Source organism: Acomys russatus, chromosome 15 (assembly GCF_903995435.1).
Source record: "Acomys russatus chromosome 15, mAcoRus1.1, whole genome shotgun sequence".
Taxonomy (NCBI): domain Eukaryota; kingdom Metazoa; phylum Chordata; class Mammalia; order Rodentia; family Muridae; genus Acomys; species Acomys russatus.
The window spans coordinates 63,087,496-63,107,834 of record NC_067151.1 but is presented as its reverse complement, the minus strand read 5'-3'; the positions used below and the strand labels follow the sequence as shown (position 1 = coordinate 63,107,834).

General features: G+C 54.6%; 1 protein-coding gene across 1 annotated transcript; it reads right to left on the bottom strand.

Annotated features, from left to right (window-relative positions):
* Nucleotides 1–2,414: 2,414 nt before the first annotated feature.
* Nucleotides 2,415–18,376, bottom strand: Dennd4b (DENN domain containing 4B). Its single transcript, XM_051157590.1, has 28 exons — nt 18,183–18,376; nt 16,653–16,992; nt 15,963–16,215; nt 15,635–15,704; nt 14,972–15,141; nt 14,656–14,900; nt 13,611–13,677; nt 13,461–13,519; nt 13,135–13,279; nt 12,580–12,755; nt 12,340–12,440; nt 11,609–11,824; nt 11,014–11,159; nt 10,536–10,675; nt 10,320–10,446; nt 8,914–9,120; nt 8,443–8,571; nt 6,904–7,111; nt 6,362–6,529; nt 5,168–5,556; nt 4,888–5,010; nt 4,510–4,679; nt 4,275–4,416; nt 3,846–4,082; nt 3,247–3,373; nt 2,990–3,155; nt 2,653–2,717; nt 2,415–2,560 (listed from the first exon to the last, which is right to left on the bottom strand). Exons 1-28 carry the CDS (start codon nt 18,190–18,192, stop codon nt 2,415–2,417), a joined length of 4,542 nt encoding a protein of 1,513 aa, XP_051013547.1. The 5' UTR covers nt 18,193–18,376.
* Between the last annotated feature and the right edge of the window lie 1,963 nt (nt 18,377–20,339).

Genomic DNA, 20,339 nt, shown 5'->3' with positions numbered 1-20,339 from the left:
GAGACCAGACTGGTCTACAAAGCGAGTCTAGGACAGCCAAGGCTACACACAGAAACCTTGTCTCTAAAAACCAAAAGAAATAAATTGGATGCAATGGGAGTAAGACAGAATATTTTTTTTCTCTGAAGACAGGGTTTCTCTGTGTAGTTCTTGCTGTCCTGGGAACTCACTCTTTAGAACAGACCAGGTTGGCCTTGAACTCACAGATACCCACCTGCCTCTACCTCCTGGGAACTGGGATTAAAGATGTGCACTCCCGCCGCCGCCGCCACCACCTCCTGGTACAAAAGAATTTCTGAAACCTCTTGATTCCTTTAGAATACTGGAAAAGCATGCTTGGGACAGGCTGGGAAGGGTTCTTTGGCTTGGTCCTAACAATTAGAAGTACTATTTTTTTTCTTCCCAAGGGCAAGGTCTCACTGAAGCCTAAGCTATCCTGGAATTCCCTATATAGACCAAACTGTCCCAGAACTCACAGAGCACCTGCCTCTAACTACTGCGTGCTGGGATTAAAGAGGTGTGCCTTCCCCCCTAGCCAGAACACTTGTCATCCACTGATATTTTATGTAAACCCTTCCTTAATAACCCTGCTCTTCTTCCCCAGGGCATTTGTTTTGTTAGATAATTCCCTTTGGTAATTGGTTTTGTAGCTCTGTTTGCAGTTGTTTCCTGTGTTTATTTCATTATACAGGAAAAACAGAAAAATTTCCAGATGGGTCTGGGATTAGAAAGATTGGGGTGTGGGGGGGGGTATGGATAGTTTAGTAGTTATAAGTGCTTACTGTTCATTCTTGGCCCAAGTTCAGTTCCCAGCACCCAGACCAGGTAGCTCACAACTGCCAGTAACTCCATCTCCAAGGGACCCAGCACCCTGTTCTAACTACTGTGGGCACCTGGACATATGTGGCACACACATACTCACAATTTGCTTGTTTGTTTGTTAAAGGGGTGGGAGGCTGGAGATATCTAGCTCAGCAGTTAAAGGCACTTGTGCCCCTTACAGAGGACGCGGGTTCTATTCCTAGCATCCATGTGGTAACTCTAGTTCCAAAATATCCAATACCCTCTTCTGGCCTCCGTGGGTACTGCATGCATGTGGCACACACTTATACTCGAAGCCACACACACAAACAAACACACAAACATACACACACGCACACACCCCACATTTACATATAATCTAAAAATTAAAGAAAAGCGATGCCTATGCCCCTGGCATCCACACGCAGCAAGACTGTTATTCCTCGCCACTTTCTTCCCAGGAGTGCAGCGAGGAGCAGCGTGGAGAGGCGGAGTGACTAAGGAGAGCTGGGGTGACCGCCACGGCTTCTGATGCACAGGAGGGTTGCAAACGGCAACTGGTGAGGAGAGCTGTCATCTTTGTGAAGGTACCGAAGAAACTGGGGTCACGGAGGGGACAGGAGGAGAGGAAATAAGGCAAAGATGAGCTCAGGGCCCCCAGAGAATGGAGTCTTTGTGTGGGGTACAGATGAGGGACAAGGGGGTGATTGTGTGGGAGGGCCGGAAGTGCCATGCAGACCGGCACTGCCATAGCCAGTACTGGATTCACTCTTCTGCTGTGAGAGTTCCCTATCTATCAAGTGGCCAGGAAAAGTGGGGTATACCTGATGGTTGCAAAGGATGGAAAGGCAGAAAAGAGACATCCAGGAAAAATAATGCATCACCCCCAAATCCAGAGAACAGGAGGCAGAAGAAAAAAAAAAAGACAGAAGCAGCGTTTACTATATTTACACCCAACAAAACTTTGCAAAGAACAATCCTTATTGCACAGGTCAAGGCCATGGACAGGAGAGGCGTTCCCCACGGAGAGTGGACGCAAAGGATCGGACTAGCAGAGGCACCAGTTCTTCCTCAGGGAAGCTTGGGGCTCCTCTGGGTCCCAGTGCATGGCTCTCAGGGAGCTACAAAGCTAATTCCCTTCTCTCTCTTACACTCCTTGAGAGGCTCATAAGTCCAGGAGCTGTGGCCTCAGAATAAATAACTAAAATACAACACTAAGACCGCCCTGGGCTCCTTTAGCAATGTCAGGGAAGAGAGGTGGGAGTGAGAGGCCCACTTCCACTCAAGGCGAAGGCTTAGGAGCTCTAAGCCTTTCCAGTTGTTTTTTAAAACAAAAACTTCTAAGTCTACCAGGGCACTGAAGATGTGAGGATACCTTGGAAAGGAGCCCCTGGATCGGATGGAGAGAGAATGGAGTTGTGCCACCTTCCCCAGCTCTCCCCGATATCAGCGTGAACAGAAAGGGCAGGCCGCAGGGAGGGGAGGTGTGACTCTGGGTAACAGTGAGCCCCACTTCCTGCCATCACCACTTGGAGCCTATGGCTGAACAGCCTGTTCCCAATTCTTCTCGGAAGGGAAGAAGGAGGCAGGCTACGTCTAGAATCCACACGTCCCTAGCATTCCAGAGGTGCTCCAAAACATTTCCGGCAGTCGATGGCCTTAGGGGTGGGCATCTGGGCCCGCCGCTGCCTCAGCTCCTCCTTGCTCGTGCTGCTGGCCAGCTTGTTGAAGGCAGACTTGTACTTCTTGTCAAAGGCCCCTGGGGTAGAGGAAGGAAACTGACGCATTAGAACCTCCTTTCATACCTGGTCCCACATCCCTCATCTCCTCAGCACTCAATTGCATCCTTACCTATGTCCACGTGGTCCTTGCCCAGAGCAGCCATTGTCAGGAATAAGATCTCACGGTAGATTCCCCTGTAGTAGACATAGAAGGGTGTTAAAGAAAAGAGGTGCAGGGGCCTGGAGAGGTGGCTGAGCAGATAAGAGCACTGTTTGCCCTCCCAGAGGTCCCGAGTTCAATCCCACATGATGGCTCACAAGCATCTTTAGTGGGATCTGATGCCCCCTTCTGGTGTCCAAGGGGTATATACAGATGGAGCACTCATACATAAAATAAATAACATCTTTAAAAGCAGAAAAGAGGCACAAAGGACATGTCAAGGGCCACCTAGGTGAGAGCATCATACCTCTGCAGGTGCAGGCCAGTGGGAGGGGGCCCTAGCGTTTCCAGCAGGAGCCCAACAGCTTTGTGAACCTCATTGAGTCCGACGTGGCGCAGCACTGACTCCAGCAATGCCAAGCTAAGGCATGAGGGTACCGGGCCTGGCCACACCACCCGCTGTGGGATCTGGCCTGGGTGGAAGGGAAGAGGGGTCACCAGGGTCACCAAGCCCTCTAGGTGAGGAGCCCAGCCCGTCCACTCCCACATCGAGTGCCAACTCACTGTGGACCCTCCAGAGCACATAGAGAGGCGGGCAGCTGTTGGGGTCAGGGGTCAGGACATCCCACAGCAGACGCACATGCACAGAGGCTGGATCAGGGGTTAGCCAAGGCGGTGGTCCTTGGGAAAGCTGCGATAGGAAGGGATGAATTCAGAACGGGAGGCAAAGGACAAGAAACAGACAGTACAGGCTGTAATGGAGGAGAGAGCAGAAAGGACTTATTTTTGACCATTACTGTTATTTGAGTCAGGGTCTCACTGTGTAGATTAAGCAGGCCTCAAACTTGTAGAGATCTGCCTGCATGCCTCCTCCTGAGTGTTGGGATTAAATACTGGAGCCACCAGCTGGGAGCAGTGGTGCACACCTGTAATCCCAGCACTTGGGGAGGCAGAGGCAGGTGGATCTCTCTAAGTTCAAGGCCAGCCTGGTCTACAGAGTAAGGCCAGGGCTACACAGAGAAACCCTGGAGGGGGGGGGAGATACTCTCCATAGCTTGCGCTTCTCTTCACTGCGAAGGACAGAGAGGACCAGAAGACAAGGAGCTGACAGGTGAGGAGGGGAGCGCTCACTCGGGAGGCAAGGTGTACATAAGCACACTGACCTGGCTGGGTGGGGCCCCATCATAGGAGGCCAACACCAGGCCTGGGAGAATACTAGGCAGGCGTAGCCGCTGGAAATACCACAGGAGGTTCCAGAAGATGATGGGGTGGGCAGCGGGCAGCTCAGGCAATGCCAACACCTCGCTACCCTCATTCTCTACCAGAGACTCCAACTCCTTCCGCAGCACCAGAGGGCTCAGGTACGCCCAGGCCCCGTTCTCAACTCGCCGGGAAGCGCTCTGCAGACACAAGCAGGAGAGCAGTCAGAATAGGTACTGAAGGCGCCGCAGGAGGCTTGCCCTCTCTGTGCATCAGCAGGTCCGAAAGCCCCTCCTCGGTGCCCATCTGCCCAGTGCCCATCAGCCTAGCACCCTTGGCCTCCCCTCCACAGATAACACACTCCCCACTTTGTCATGTCCCTCCAGCCTTACCCCCACATGCCCATTGCAGAGCTGGGGTTCATCCAAGGCAAGGCAGAGCCTCCGGTCACTGAGCACAGGGCCAGGACCACCAGGGACCGGAGCATCTTTGCTGCCACTGGCATCAGCAGGGGCAGACTTTGGACTAGGGGCACTGCAGGGAAACAGCAGGACGTGTCAGCTCTCGGAGTGGAGCGCATCATCCGCCAGTCCCTCCCACAGCACTTGCCCTAATCGCTTAGGGCACCTGGGTCGAGAATCAAGAGTCTGGACACTGAGCAGGGGCACAAAGGGACAGGCGCAGAAGGGGCAGGTTGTGTTGAGGTTAGAGTCATCGGGTGCCCAGCCAGCCATGATTTCCTCGTCGTACACCAGGGAGTCACAGGCACGACACAAGGAGCAGCTAGACATGAGAATCTGTAGGCAAGGAGACCCCAGGAAATGAGCCTTACTTGGTTCCAGTGGCCCAAAGCCCATGCCCCCCACGGCCCCTATCCCATCCCCTCCCATCTCAAAACTTCAGTCAGGCCTCCTTCCGCTTCCTCCGCCTTTCCCGGGAGATAAGGAGCTGTGTGTGTTCCAGCACAGTTGTGTAGAGGGATGGGGGGTGGGGTGGGATGCTCACTTCCAGGGAAGGTGGTTGGACGGCTCCAGAGGTGTCGCTGAGTCGCTCTGAGGAGCGGCGAAGACTCAGGCTGTTGAGAGAAGACTCTGAGAGGTCCCACTCGCTGCCCAAAGAAGCGGAACTCTGCCATTACCAGAGAGAGCTCAGTCAGCGACTCCTTTGTTCCTCTCACTTGGAGCGCTGCTTTCAGTCACTCCCAGAGTCACCTTTAGGGGCCACTCTCGCAGTCCGCAGCCCCTCCCCTCCTGAGGGCAAGGTATCTCCTCTCTCATGGGGCTACCTCAGAAGCAGTGGATCCAGGACGCTCTCGGGGCCACAGGAGGCTATCCATGGGACTTCGGCGAGCCGCGGGAGGCAGGTCAGGGGGTAACTCAGATGCGGGGACGCGGGAAGCAGAGGAGCGGCGGGAAGGGGTGAGCAGCTGTTGGAGGCGGGCACCCAGCCCTTTTCTGGGGGTGCCGGCCTCCTCCTGAAACCCGCTAGTTTTGGAAGCCCGGCCACTTATCCCTTCTAGGGTCTCAGTGGACTGGGCACTCAGGGCTGAGCCTGAGCCCCCTGGGCTGCCGCCAGGTGCCAGTTCCTCCCCTGTCAGACTCAGGTCTGAGAGACTTCCATCCTGCCAAGGCACAGGTGATCCACGGGGCTCCAGGACCCCCAAGGCCTCTATCACTGCAGGTCAAAAGAGAATTGAAGATGCAGTGTAGCCCTGCACTCTCCCAGCTGCTTTTTTTTTTTTTCTCGAGACAAGGGCTTCTCTATGTAGCCTTGGCTGTCCTGGAATTGCTTTGTGGACCAGGCTGGCCTCGAACTCACAGGGATCGGTCTGTGCACCACCATGCCCAGCTTGAAAGCACAACTCTTGCAGCAAAAAACTCTAGCATCAGTGACTGGAAAGATGGCCCAGAAGTTAAGAACACTATCCGCTCCTTCTGAGGACCTGGGTTCAACTCCCAGTGCCCACATGGCAGCTCACAGCCATCTGGAACTCCAGTTCCATGAGATCTTATGCCCTCTCCTGGCCTCCATGCGCAGCGGGCATACAGCGGCGCACAGACATGCATGCAGGCAAAACGCCAATACGCATAAAAAAAATAAAATAAAATTTGGGGGCTGGAGAGATGGCTCAGAGGTTAAGAGCCCTGTCTGTTCTTCAAGAGGTCCTGAGTTCAATTCCCAGCAACCACATGGTGGCTCACAACCATCTGTAATGCGATCTGGTGCCCTCTTCTGGCCTGCAGACATACATGGAGGTAGAACACTGTATACATACATAATTAATAAATAAATAAATCTTTAAAATAAAATAAAATTTTTAGAATGCAAACTATATAAACCCACCCACACCTCACCATAATGTTTAGGCAAGATTGCCTCAGCACCTACAATACCACTGACAGGGAGCTACCCTAAGCTTGGCCCAAGTCCTGCCCTCCCTCACTGGAAGCTCAGTGGGAGGTCAGATAAGGGTACTCACTGTGAGCCACACCAGCCTCCACAGTGGGCTGTGCCCCTCGGGCACTGCCTAGGCTGCCACTCTTGACCAGACGCCCGCTGGGTGACGATGGTTCCCGTAGACTTCGCCCAGCCCAAGTAGTCTGGCGCTGAAGAGGGCGGGTTGGGGAGGGACGCTCCAGACAGGGCTCTGTAGAAAGCAAAATTTTGCCCCAGAATGAAAAAGCCCGGTGGATGGACCTGGGTTTTGCAAAGTTTCTCCCAGGTAGAATTCTACACCTCTGCTACCAAACAAACGCAGTTTATCCACACAGAGAAAGGCCCTGCTGTCCTGGTTTTCTGATCTCCTTTCTCAGTCTAACTACCTCATCCAGCCTCATCTTCACCCCTCCTCCCTTTGATACGAAGTCTCACTAGCTATACATTCTAATCTGGAACTCACTGCACAGAACAAGGTATGTATGCATCAGTCAATCAGCCTGTCTAAGCGCCCCAAGTGCTAGGGCTGTGGTGTGAACCGTCATGCCTGGAACCAAGGCTATCTGGCCAGTCCCTACTACCCACCTGTTTGAGAGCTGCCCAACTCTTGCTGCGCGGCCACCTGTTGCTGTTGCTGCTGCTGCTGCTGCTGCTGCTGCTGCTGCTGCTGCTGCCGCTGTCGGTCCTTCAAGGGCTGGCGGAACTGAGCAGCCCCCAAGACAACATTCCGGAGCTTGGCCCAGCGTAGGCGTCCACCTGGCGTACCCGATGGCCATTTGCTTTCCAGCACAGCCTGCCAATCACAGTGCCCGCCAGGATGGCCCAGTGATGCCTTACCTCCTGTCCTGAACCCCAGGGGCCACCTTTCCTGCCCCCAAGACTAGCTGTCTAGGACTGTTTAAACAATGGCTCACCCAGAAACAAGAAACCCCAAGAGGCATTATCAGTAGTAATGGAGAACAGTGTATCTTGTTTAAATATTTATTAATTTGTTTGTTTACTGAGATGGGGTCTCACTATGTAGCCCTGGCTGGCCTGAAGCACACCAGGCCGGCCTTGAACACAGATAGCCTCCTGCTTCTGCCTCCTGAGTGCTGGGATTAAAGTTGTGGGGTTTTTTGTTTTTTGTTTTTTGTTTTTTTCTGAGAGAGGGTTTCTCTGTGTAGCCTTGGCCATCCTGGACTTACTTTGTAGACCAAGCTGGCCTCGAACTCACAGCGATCCGCCTGCCTCTGCCTCCCGAGTGCTGGGATTAAAGGTGTGCGCCACCACGCCCAGCTTAAAGTTGTGTTTTATCATGCCCAGCCAGACCCTACTTATAAACTGAATGGCTTTAAAGAAATCATCTCAACTGCTTGACTATTTAGTTTCCTTATCTGCAAAACAGGAGACAGTTTAGAATGGTTAGGAGGTTGGATTCTGAATCTACTTTGCTTATATTCCAACTCCCTAACATGCTTATTGTGGGACCTGGGGCAAGTTTTGAATTCTCTGCAATGTCAATTCTTGTAATACAGGGAATGGCCAGTCTATTTAAAATGTGTAATGTATGCAGCCCGGTGTGGTGGCACACGCCTGTTATCCCAGCACTCGGAGGCAGAGGTAGGCAGACTGCTGTGAGTTCAAGGCCAGCCTGCTCTACAACGTGAGTCTGGGACAGCCAAGGTTACACAGAAAAATCCTGTCTAAAATATCCAAAACCAAGCTGGGTGTGGTGGCGCACGCCTTTAATCCCAGCACTCAGGAGGCAGAGGCAGGTGTATCCCTCGTCTACAAAAGGAGGCCAGCCTCGTCTACAAAAGGAGTCCAGGACAGCCAAGGCTACCACACAGAGAAACGCTGTCTCGAAAAACCAAAACCAACCAACCAAACAAACAAACAAAAAACCCCCCCCAGCATTCTTGGTGCACGCCTTTTATCTCAGCACTCAGGAGGCAGAGGCAGGTGGATCTTTGTGAGTTCAAGGCCAGCCTGGTCTACAAAGCAAGTCCAAGACAACCAGGACTACAAGAGAAACCTTGTCTTGAAAAACCAAAACCAACCAACCAACCAGACAGCCCAGCGTCCCCGCCCCCCACTGGCCCCAGCACAGATGCATGCTGCCTCTCGCCCCAGGTAAAGTACCTTGTTGTAGTAACCATAGGTGATGGTGTTGGGCACAATGCCCGCCCGCCGCATCTCTAGCATGACTCGCACAGACAGCACAGGCTGCCCATAGTGTGAGCAGAGCTGCATTAGCACCCGGTAACACACCTAGACCAAGAGAGGCACGGGCTGTAGGAGACTCACACTAACCCAAAGCCCCAAGTCTCAGCAAGTACTCTCTCCCGGCCTTCCAATTCTGACAGGACTCACCGGCTCCTGGCAGCTCCTTCCCACAGCTCTTGATGCCCTGCAGTCCCCAGGGTTTTACACACACACACACACACACACACACACGCCCCGCACAAGCTCGTGCACTTTGTGACTGTCACTGAAGGGGCTGCCCATCCACTTTACATGGTCTCCACCAGGTTTCGCTCTCTCAGCCCCTACAGGCGCACGTCCTTGCTGGGATTCTAGGTGGGTATGAGCACACAGGCAGCGAACGCCTACCTCATCAGGAAGCACCACCTTGCGGCTCTCCATCTCACGCAGCACATGGTAGGCTGTATGCAATGCCCGCACCCGGGAGGATGCCGAACGCACGTAAGCGGGTAGAAACAAGAACCACAGTCCATAGCAGTGACCCAGTAGGCACCGGGCCCACAGCTCAGGCACAGTGGCTGACTTCTGTGCCATCCGTTGTGCCACCTTCATCTCCTAGGTGGGGTAAGAAACACACTGTGGGTCCTGAGTTCAATTCCCAGCAACCACATGGCTGTTCACAACCATCTGTACTGGGATCTGGTGCCCTCTTCTGGTGTAAAGGTGAAACATTGTATACAAAATAAATCTTAAAAAAAAAGAAAGAAAGAAAGAAAGAAAGAAACACACCATGGTAAATACAACGCCAGCGCAGATCTTTTCTTATTTTGGTGTTTTTCTGAGAATCTTGTCATACAGTATAGGCTGAACTCAAACACTAGATCTCGCCTTGGCCTCCTGAGTGTAGGCGGATGTGAGGAGCAATACTTTTCCTGAGACAGGGTCTTGTTCTAAGGAGGTAAGAAGGGCCTGAGGCACTGACTAAGCCACAACCCTCCTTGGAGCCTCAGTAGAGCAAGCAGCTTGGCACTAGACATCTTGCAAGATGTAGCCGGCTCCTATGTTCCCAGAACGCTCAGGGATGAAAGTGAGGAGGAGGGGGATGGTAATGACAGCGTAACAAAGGCTAACATTTGTAGAGCATTTTACTGTTGTTTGGTTTCTTAGAGACAGGGTCACTATGTAAGCTTTGCCTGACCTGGAGCTCATTAGGTGAATAAACCAACTCACAGAGACCTGCCTGCCTCTCTTCTGAGTGCTGGAATCAAAGGTATAGTGTGCCACTATACCTGGCTGTTGTACATTTTTTTTTTTTTTTTTTTTGAGACAGGGTCTCTCTGTTTAGTCTTGGCTGTCCCAGACTCGCTTTGTAGACCAGGCTGGCCTCGAACTCACAGCGATCTGCCTGCCTCTGCCTCCCAAGTGCTGGGATTACAGGCGTGCGCCACCATGGCCCAGCCTACATCTTTTTTTTTTTTTTTTTTTATGTTGTTTTGGCTTCTGGGGTTTGGGTTTTTTGTTTTTTGTTTGTTTATTTTTGTCTGTTTTGGTTTATAGAGACAGGTTTTCTATGTGTAGCCCTTGGCTGTCCTGGAACTCACTCTGTAGACCAGGCTGACTTCAAACTCACAGAGATCTACCTGCCTCTACTTCTGGAATTCTGGGATTAAAGGCGTGCGCCACCACAGTCTGGTTGTAAAGTGTTGTTGTTTGTTTTGTTTTAAGTGTACCAAGCCTATGCAAAGTTCCCAGAAGCCTTACAGGGTAAGCACCATCAGTATGCTCATTTGACCATGAAGCCCACTGCTGGTTACCTGTTTAGTCCGGCGAGGTGCAGGACTGCTGGGGGCACTACGGGATGGGCCTGGCACAGGGAGGGCCCCCTGTTGTTCCTGAGGAGACTCAAATAGCTCAGCTTTTAGCTCTGGAAACCCATCATAACTGGAAAGACAGAGGACATGAGGGGCAGTTAGCACAGGGCCCACCCAGCATGGGCCTTGGGACAGGCTGGAAGGAGAAGACCCTCTCACCAGTACTGGGGAGTGGATTCACTGCCTTCCAGCACTGGCGGCTCCTCCGGGGGTGTGATGAAGACAGTGAGCTCACTTCCGGACAGCTCCTCCAGCTCCACTAAGGGCGTTGCCTCAGGCTTCTCCTGCTCTGGGTGGACCTGGGACAGGACGACACACGAGTTGAGAGAGTTAAGGCAGAGACCCTGGACCAGAGCCGGGTGCCCAGAAGATGGCTTCTCTGAGAAGAGCACACTCATTCATAGGGAGGGGGCCCTGGAGATGCATCTGGAGGAGCAGAGTCAGGAAGGAAAGAAAAGGGTAGCCCAGGAACCAAGGGCAGCCACCGCAGGGTTGCCATCACAGTCACACACACACACACACACACACACACACACACACACACACACACACAGTGAACAGTGGCCTGAGGGTAACAGAGACAACCAGGAGGAGCTCAGCGGTCATCTGGTACACGCAGAGGGGCGGTGCCCAATACCTTGTCAACACAAGAATCAAAGAACTCCAGGGCGGCGTGTCGGGCAGAGCCGAAGGAACATTCCTCGATGAACTGAGAGAACATCTGTGTGCGGAGCAGCTGAGCGTACAGCTTGTGGCTCGAGCGCTCTCGGGACTTGAGGAAGCCTGATGGGGCGAGGATGGGTCAGGAGAAGGGGTTTGACCACAGCTGTCTATCACAGCCGTCTCCTCCTCCTCCTCCTGGCGCCCAGTTCTTAGCTCTTGCCACTCAGGGTCTCTGACTCTCAAAGTCACCCCCACAGTTCCATGGAGTCCCCTGCACTCGTTTATACCTACTGATGCAGACGGGAACTTCTCCAAGGGCAAGTCCCTCAACCGGAGGAGCTACCCTCATGGTTGCTGCCCACTACGTCTGCCTTATGCTAAGGGCGCCCAGGCAGTGAGGCCCACTCACCCATAGACCTGCGTTCCCTCCCCAACCAGAAGGGCGGAGGAATACATGAGCGGTGGGCTCCCAGCCCGTGCCCTCTTTCCTTCCCTCATGGAGTGCTGCCCCCTCATCCTGCACTCCCTCCAAACCTCTTGCAAACAAAAGCAGATCCTCTTTTACTCACCCTGAAGGTAGAAAAGGTTGTCTACGTCACGAGACCCCTCAGAGGGGGCTTGGGTGAGAGGGCGCAGGAAGTCCCGATAGCCTTTGAGCAGACAGGCCATGAAGCGCAGGAAGGCTCCCTGGACTTCCCGCTCCAAGCGTGCCCGGCGGCCACACACTGCCTCATAGTCTGTCAACAGGAATTCCAGGGAGGCCTCCTCCTCTGGTCCAGTGTAAGCTGGGAATCAATATGTCTGAGAGTCAAGGTTAGCACCCTGAGGGCTGGCCTCACCTTGTTTTTCACACAAATGTCTCCATCTTCACCCAGGAGTGGCCAAAAACTTACCTTTGGGCACCAGTTTCAAGACTCCCCAGTGACAGACTCAACTTTCTTTCTTTCTTTTTTAAATTTAATTTTAATTGATGTGTGTTGGTGTGAGGGTGTCAGATCTTGGAGTTATAGACAGTTGTGAGCTGCCATGTGGGTGCTGGGAATTGAACCTGGGTCCTTTGGAAGAGCAGGCAGTGCTCCTAACCACTGAGCCATCTCTCCAGCCCCGCAGGCTCAACTCTCTTAAGGAGCTCAGGAATGCTGCTCCCCCAGCCCCTGCCTCTACCTTCATTTTACTCCCACCATATCCAAATTCCACCCACCCCTGAGAGAAGGTCTGCTGCACCCAGGCCCTCCCTCAAACTGCAGAGCTGAGGCCGGCAACAGCTCCCGGCGCCCCCCCACCCCGTTCCCCTTCTCACTCTGGTCCAGCTGTTGATACAGATTTGTCAGTGTGGCCAGCAAAAGCTTGTACGGTTTTCGGGGCAAGGTCCTAGCAGAGAGGGGCTTCTTTTCCTCCGTTCTGAGAGATAACATAAGGAGAGAGGACCAAGCCTAAAGCCCCCCCCTTGGAACCAATAATCACCCCACACGTGAGCCCTTGCACGGTCCTCCCCCTCGGCCCTCCCCCTCTAGCCCGCGATGGGTGGGCCGCCTCTTACTGGAAGAGTGTATTAGTATCAAGATCGACACAGATGACATCAGCGGGTGGGTCGTGCAGATCAAAATAACTGGAGTGGATACCCACGATGAAGGGCACAGGGGCACTCAGCACGTCCGCCAGCACCAGTGGGCACAGCGGAATGTAGGGGCACTGCCAGTGCAGCGGGAAGATCATCTGGACCGGGAGACCCGTGAGAAGCAGTGAGCATCAGGCACTGGCCTCAGGAGGCGGGGGTGGGGTGGGGTGGGGGTCTATTGAAAGAAGCTGTTGGAGCTAATCTTTTTTTTTTTTCTTTCCGACACAGGGTTTCTCTGTGTAGTCTTGGCTGTCCTGGACTCACTTTGTAGACCAGGCTGGCCTCACAGTGATCTTCCTGCCTCTGCCTCCCGAGTGCTAGGATTAAAGGCATGCGCCACCACACCCGGCTCTGTTGGAGCTAATCTTGAAGGAGCCCCGTGTCTGACAGCCATAGCAATGGCTGGCCTCCCAAGAAGAGTCCAGATGTGGGTGACAGCAGTCTTGGGCGCGGTAGACAAGACAGTGTAGCACTCACCGAGACAAGGGCCTCACAGACGCTGGTGAGCAGATCCGGCCGCAGCGAGTGGACCAGCAGCTTGTGCTCTGTGAGCACGGCCAGCAGCAACGTAACAGCCAATTCCGGGCCCAGATTCTGCAGCAGCTGCAAAAAGCTAGCACCACTGCAGGAAGCAAAAGGAGAAAAAGGTCACGGAGAGATGCTTTCCCAGACGCTGGGCACAGACACCGCCAAGGGCCAGTCTGCAGGGACCTCAACAGCGTCCTCATCTGCCTGGTGCCTCCTACCATATCCCATTGTCATCAAAGATCCCACCCCACCCCCCCCCCGACTTAGGTACATACCTGAGGGGCAGGGGTGAGGAGACGGGTTGACAGAGGAGCAGGTTGTCATAGGGAGACATCTGGGGGAGGAACCACAGGTCAGGATGCTCATGGCTAGCCCCTGCCACCTCCTCTCCCTTTACCCAGCCCAGCCCCAGGCTCACCTCTCACCTGCACTAGGATGCGTGGTCTCTGTGGGGAAGGGAAGGGGACGTTGTGAATGAAGTGGGAGATGTGCCTGGGGAGAGAGGAGAAAGGTGAGGCCGACTCTCTAGTCTGCCCGCCCGTCCTTCTGCGTGGTCTCGTCTTTCCTCAGGAACCTCATTTCCCCCTCACATCCCTCCTGAGCACTCCACCTCTTGACTTCCATCAGCTTAGTATATGGATCCTATGTGTATTAGATCCCCTTGCCTGAAATAGAGGCACATATCTACAACACAGTGAGTTCCAGCCAGGGCCCCCTTGAGAGCCTCTCTAAAAAGAATTTAAGTGGCGCACGCCTTTAATCCCAGCACTCGGGAGGCAGAGGCAGGCGGAGTCCAGGACAGCCAAGGCTACACAGACAAACCCTGTCTCGAAAAGCCAAAAAAATAAAAATAAAAATAAAATAAAATAAAAAGCCTGGTGGTGGCTGCGGCAGCCGCGGTGGCGGTGCACACCTTTAATCCAAGCAATTCCGTAGGGAGAGACAGAGGTGGATCTCTGAGCTCAAGGCCAGCCTGGTCTACAGAGCAAGTTCCAGGATGGCCAGGGCTACACAGAGAAACCCTGTCTCAAAAAAACAAACAGACAAACAAAAAGAATAAAAAGACAAACTGGGCTCTGTGGCACACGCTTTTAACCACAGTACTCAGAAAGTCACCTCTGGCTTTGAGGCCAGTCTGGTCTATGCAGCATTCCAGGCCACACAGGGCCGTATAGTGAACCCTGCCTCAAAAATGAATGAATGAGTGAGCGAATGAATGAATGGATGGAAAAGACCCTTGTTGGGCATATACACACCTAGCCAAGACCCAATTAACTAATGCAGGCTAGGTTCCAGGCTCTACTTACCTCTAGCCAGAAGTTTAAATGGACACACTAGACAACCACACATTGTAGCCATGTCGCCTAGATGCTCAGGGTACCTCCGCCCCCGCCCCGTCCCATTCTGCTGTCTCCTGTTTATCCTCTTTAATGTCTTATAATTCCCCAGTGTCAGGAGAGCCATGCTCACGCTTCCAAGGGCAGCCGATGGGGGCCTGAGACGGAGTAACGGTAAAGAAAAGTGAGGAAGGCTCGGAAGGCTGGGAAGGCAGGCCAGCGGGACAGCACAGCAATGGCTCGCCGGCTTCGCACTGCCCGGCCCCCAAGCGCCCGGCCCCGTTCCACAGCGCTCAGCAGGCCCAGTGCCCGTGCCTGCCTCTCTGACAGCCTGGCCCTCGGGAACGCTTCATAGAACTGCAAAGCGGCACCATACACCTGCAGGGGTACAGGACTAATCAGATGGGCTCTGCATCGTGTGGAGCCCTTTCCACACTGCTCATACCCACCTTATCACCAGCAGCACCCGTGAGCACAAAGGTGGAGAAGACAGGAACCGGGTACTTGGTCTGGGCAGGCCAGCACTCGATAGTGGCCCCCATGGGCAGGCAGAAGACTGGCACTGACTCAGGTAGCGGGAATGCCTCATTGTCTTCCTCTGGGTAACGGCCCAGCAGCTCTATACCCCGGCAGAATTAAGAATACACATTAGGGAGCCGGGTGTGGTGGCGCATGCCTTTAATCCCAGTACTCAGGAGGCAGAGGCAGGCAGATCGCTGTAAGTTCGAGGCCAGCCTGGCCTACAAAGCGAGTCCAGTACAGCCAGGGCTACACAGAGAGACGCTGTCTCAAAATAAATAAATAAATAAATAAAAGAAAGAAAGAAGAAGAGGAGGAAGAGGAGGAGAATACTGGGACAGCCAAGGCTATTACACAGAGAAATCCTGTCTCAAAAAAACAAAAACAAAAAGCCCTCCCCCCCAAAAAAAACACAAAACCCCGCATTGAGAGATAAGGTCCATTTGGTTCCAGGTAAAGAAACTAGAGGCCCCGAGAGACCGCCTCAAGTAGCAAAGGGAAGTAAGTTTTGGAGTTAGTGAAGTTACCATCCAAGAGGCACCAAGCAGAGAAATGGAGGGCCGAAAGGTTAGGAAGGAAAAGTGGCCACTTACCTGCCTCATACACCAGTGTGTTGGCCTTGGCCAGGCCCACCTTGTAGCACAGGTACACTGCTGGGCCCCACTGCCCCACAAATGACAAGAGATAAGCAGACACATCACTAACGGAGGCATCTCAGTTCATTTTCTCTCTACCACCCTCCAGTTGCCTTTTGTCTGTGGAGATGCCCCTAAGTCTCCCCCCCACACCCCCAGACAAGCCCCCTCTGCTCTGGCCCTGGCCCTGGTTGTCCATGGCCTCGGTCCCCAAACACCCTTTGTGCCCCCCATGGCCACACCCTTACAGGAACAGCCCAGGTCTCAGCTCTCAGTAACCACTCACCATGCCAGGGTTGAGATTGCGGGGTAAGCGGCAGTAAGTATGAGGCGTGCCCTCACCCTTGCTGGGCAGAACCAGGCAGAGGTCGGTGATGCCCAGGGCGTGGAGCCCCGCCCCCTCTGCCGCCCGCCGGTAGGTGAGGTAGGTGCGGGGGTGCCCAGGGCCTGGAGGGGCCAGGTTAGCTGAGTGGCTGTACGGTGTGGTGTCAAGCACTTGGAACCCAAGCTTGGGTCGCTCCTTCCCTTCATAAAACACCCTGGCGCAGAGAGAGACGACCACCAAGAGGTCAGGAGAGAGAAAGACCTGGAGCCTGCTGGATCTGCCTACCTGGTCCCCTATATCTGCCACTTCCTGCTTAGCCCTGTCCTCTAGGAACCCTTCAACCCACGCCTTCTGTAGCGCACAAGACTAAGCATTAAGACCCGATAAACTCAATTTTAAGTTTCTCGCGTGGGTCATTGCATTTATTATTCTGAAGCAGCCAGAGAGGAGTCACTCTCCTCACTTTGCAGATAAAGAAACATTGGGGGCTAGCAAGCAGCAGCACGGGCAACGAGCCCCTCCTCCTGACCTCTAACCCCTTCTAGCTGCTGTTCCCATAATCCTCCACTCAGCCCACATCCCTATCTTCTTAGCTCACTCAAAGATCCCTCCCAGCTTCCTCTAGCGCCTGCATAGATAGCGGGTACCTACCCCAGCTCAACGAGGGGGGGCTTGTCACGCCCCCTGCGGTAGCAGATGACGGGCTGAGTTCCACCCAGAAGCCCAGCGCTGAGCTCTAAAGGGTGACCAGCAGCAGAAGTCTGGATGCATGTATAGCCCTGGGGCACCTCCTCACCCAGTGCCCTAGCAATGACTGCCACATCTGTAATAGGGTCAGCTGGCCGGGGAGGGCGCAGGGGCCGAGTAGGTTCAGGAACCCAAGTCTCCTCAGGTATGGGTGGTCCGTTTCCAGAAAGCCCAGCCACCACGAAGTAATCCACCAAGCGGGGAGGCCGCTCCTCCGCCATAGCCCCACCTTCACTCACGGCATCTGGAATGGTCAATTGAGGAAGAGATGGAGCAGGAGAGGCTAATGTTCCCATGGCAACCATAGTGGACACCCACCCACCCCCTTCTTTCCTCTTTCTAGTTCTTCTAAGAGAAGGATAAATAATCAGCCAATCCTGACCTCTCCCACCTGTGACATCACCAGACTCTCCTATCCCACCACAGCTCCTTAGAAACCACTGGGTCCTTCCTTCTTAGTGACATCAGCGCTTTCTTCCCAAAGAATCCAAACTGCACTCTATTACACACATCTGACAGATGGCTCACCTATTCCTTTAAAGGCCTGTCCCTCTTCACCCCCTACAGTTACATCTCAGAGAAGACAGTGTTTTCGGTAATGGCCTGCAATGACATCGTCCACTCTGCCTGCATCACAGCAACCTTAGCCTTTTCTTTTCTTTTCTTTTCTTTTCTTTTTCTTTTTTTTTTTTTTTTGGTTTTTCGAGACAGGGTTTCTCTGTGTAGCCTTGGCCATCATGGACTCGCTTTGTGGACCAGGCTGGCCTCGAACTCACAGCGATCCGCCTGCCTCTGCCTCCCGAGTGCTGGGATTAAAGGCGTGCGCCACCACGCCCGACTTAACCTTAGCCTTTTCAAAGGTCTCTGGCTGTCTTGCTCTGAGAGTAGCACCACAAGAACCTTCTGATACAGCAAATGCTCTTTTTCTTTTCTTTCTTTCTTTCTTTCTTTTTCTTTTTCTTTTTTTGAGACAGGGTTTCTCTGTGTAGCCTTGGCTGTTCTGTACTCACTTTGTATACCAGTCTGGCCTCGAACTCACATCCATCTGCCTCTGCCTCCCAAGTGCTGGGATTATAGGCATACGCCACCACGCCCAGCCCTGTAGCTCAGCGGTAGAGCACATAGCTTGCAGCAAATGCTCTTAAAGCACCCGTCCTTACATTTTCAGAAAGCCCCACCGGTTTCTGGGAAGGCGCCCAAACCCAAGGTTTAGCTTTTGTTTACCAGACATCAAGTATCCTTCCCGCCCCCCCCCCCCAATTTATCGTTGCGTATTTGGCCCTAGCAACTAGAGCTTTCCCATCTCCAGGGTCCCTAGGTGTCCATAGGTAGGCACAAAGGGACTGCAGGAGACAGATCCAGCCATCCGGTGTCCATGCCACCCAGCCCCAGACAGAATCAGGCCCGTGAAAGTCTACCGGTAACTGTTCTCACCTGCCTCCATTGCCTGCTCCTGGGGAGTAGGAACCCCAAGAGTCCTGAGGTGCCCCAGGGTGCTGAAGATGACAAGAAGCCTGGTGGGTGGCTTGCAAGGGGCTAGAGGCTGAGAGAGTGCTTCAGAGGGGAAGGGAGGGCACTTCCTGAACTGGCTTCGAAGGGGAAGCGGCAGCTCGCTCAACGTAAGTCAGTCTACGGGTTTGTGGTAGCGCTGGGGGTTGGGGTGGGGTGGAGGTAACGCTGTTTAAGGTGCCAGCACAGCCCAGCACCAGACCAAGGCAAATCTCACACTAAGGATCTCGAGCAAGGCAGAGAAAGCTCCCGATGTCTCCAGGATGCACAGTCTATTTAACCTCCCCAGTCTTCCTCAGAGGACTGGAGCCAACCAAGCCCGCTCTCTTCTCAACCTGGCCTCTGGACACATATGCCCCAACTCAAGCTAAATTTAGTCACATCTGAGAGGTGAAGCCAAGACTCAGCGTCAGCCTCCTGATTTAACTCCAGGACAGAAACATATTCCCACCCCCCTCTGTCACATGCACTGCAGGCCAATAGGAGCTCTGTGCCCCCAGCAGGCAAAAGCCGTTAGATGAGACCCTCTATAGGCAAGTGGATGGCCCCTGATCAACAAGACTTGAGCATCCAGGGCTTCCCTCAGCCAGCCAGGGGAGACTCCTATAGACTGTTGCCCCTTCTCCCTTGGGGGGGTGGGGGAGAAAGGCACTGGAGCCACTTTGGGTCCTAAAGTCCACATGCCTAATGACAGGAAATCGGGGCTAGGGCAGAGGGCGCGCCGCGGGGGAGGTGGCTGAGCAAGGGACCGGAGGGCTGAGAGAAGCGCGCGCATAGACTGCCGAGGACGTGACGGCAGCAGCGCCAGCAGCCGCGTGACCCCAGCGGGCAGGAGGGGGTGCTCTGGCTTGAGCGCCCGCGGGAGCTAGAGGTTGTAGGGTGCCGGGCAGAGCTAGCTAGCTCCACTTTCACTTCCCTGGGAGGGAGGAAGCGGAACCAGATGCGCAGCGCAGAAGAACAGCTGGGGACCGTCCCTCGCGCCGCCCGCCCTCTGCCCGCCCTTCCCCGCCCGCCGCCCCGCCCGGTCCGGCCCCTACCTGCCTGCCCTGGTACTCCCCAGCCGGCCCGCTGGCGGGTGGCTCTGAGGGCGGGCGGGCGGGCCGGCCGGTGGCCGGGCTGCTATCCAGCCCCGGACATGGCGCACTTGACTTGGGAGCTGCTCGCGCCGGGGCTGAAGGAAGAAGAGGCAGCCGAGGGCGCCGGGCACCGTGGAAGGAGATCTGGGCGGTCCCAGCGTCCCCGCGCGCTGCGCCACGCGGGACCGCTGCCGTGCCGCTAGCTCCGGCGGCGCAGTCCTCCCGGCTCCCGCGGTGCTGGGGACCCCGCGCTCTTCTGTGCGCCCTGCTTTCTCTACTCACTGCGCCCCCCCCGCACCCCGGAGCCGCGGGCGCCGCCGCTATTCCACCCCCCCCCGCGCCAATACCCACACACCCGGGCCTGCGGCCGTGACCCTGGCTAGCGCCGGCCCAACACCCTACCGCCTGCAGCGCGACCCCTGGTGGCTGGGAGGGCCCCTGCAACCAAGCGGATTCACACCGCCCCGCGGGCCGGCAAGGCACTGACCCCAGGTGGCCCCGAAGTCAGAGCTGGTGATCCTGTCCTGCCCTCCGGTCTACAGTGAGATGAGGCCACTGTGCCACGGTGAAGGCCCTGAAGATCTAGACCTGGGAAACCCAGGTGACTCCCCACTTCCAGGTTTAGAACCCACTGGCTAGAGCCAGAAAGTCTCGGTTCTTCTTTCGATAAATGACAAGAGCATTGAAAAAGAGGAAGAGAGGCCAAAGCCGAGCAGCGGATGTGCAGTACTCCCTTCACCATGCTGGGTGAAGGCTGGCGAACCTATGTGGACATGGTTGCCTCCCAAGGATCTACTGCGATAGACGCAGAGAGCAATGATGTGGGTGAACTGACACCCAGTGGGAGTGTCCTGGGACCATGGAGTGGCATAGGCCCTCCACAACTGAATGGGCCCCAATACTGGCACTAGCTGCTCCCAGAAGAGGTGGGGTTACCCTAACAGAAGCACCTGTGTCCTGGGCCACCAGCCATCTCCTTGTCCCAGGCCTCAGGTTGAGGAAGAGC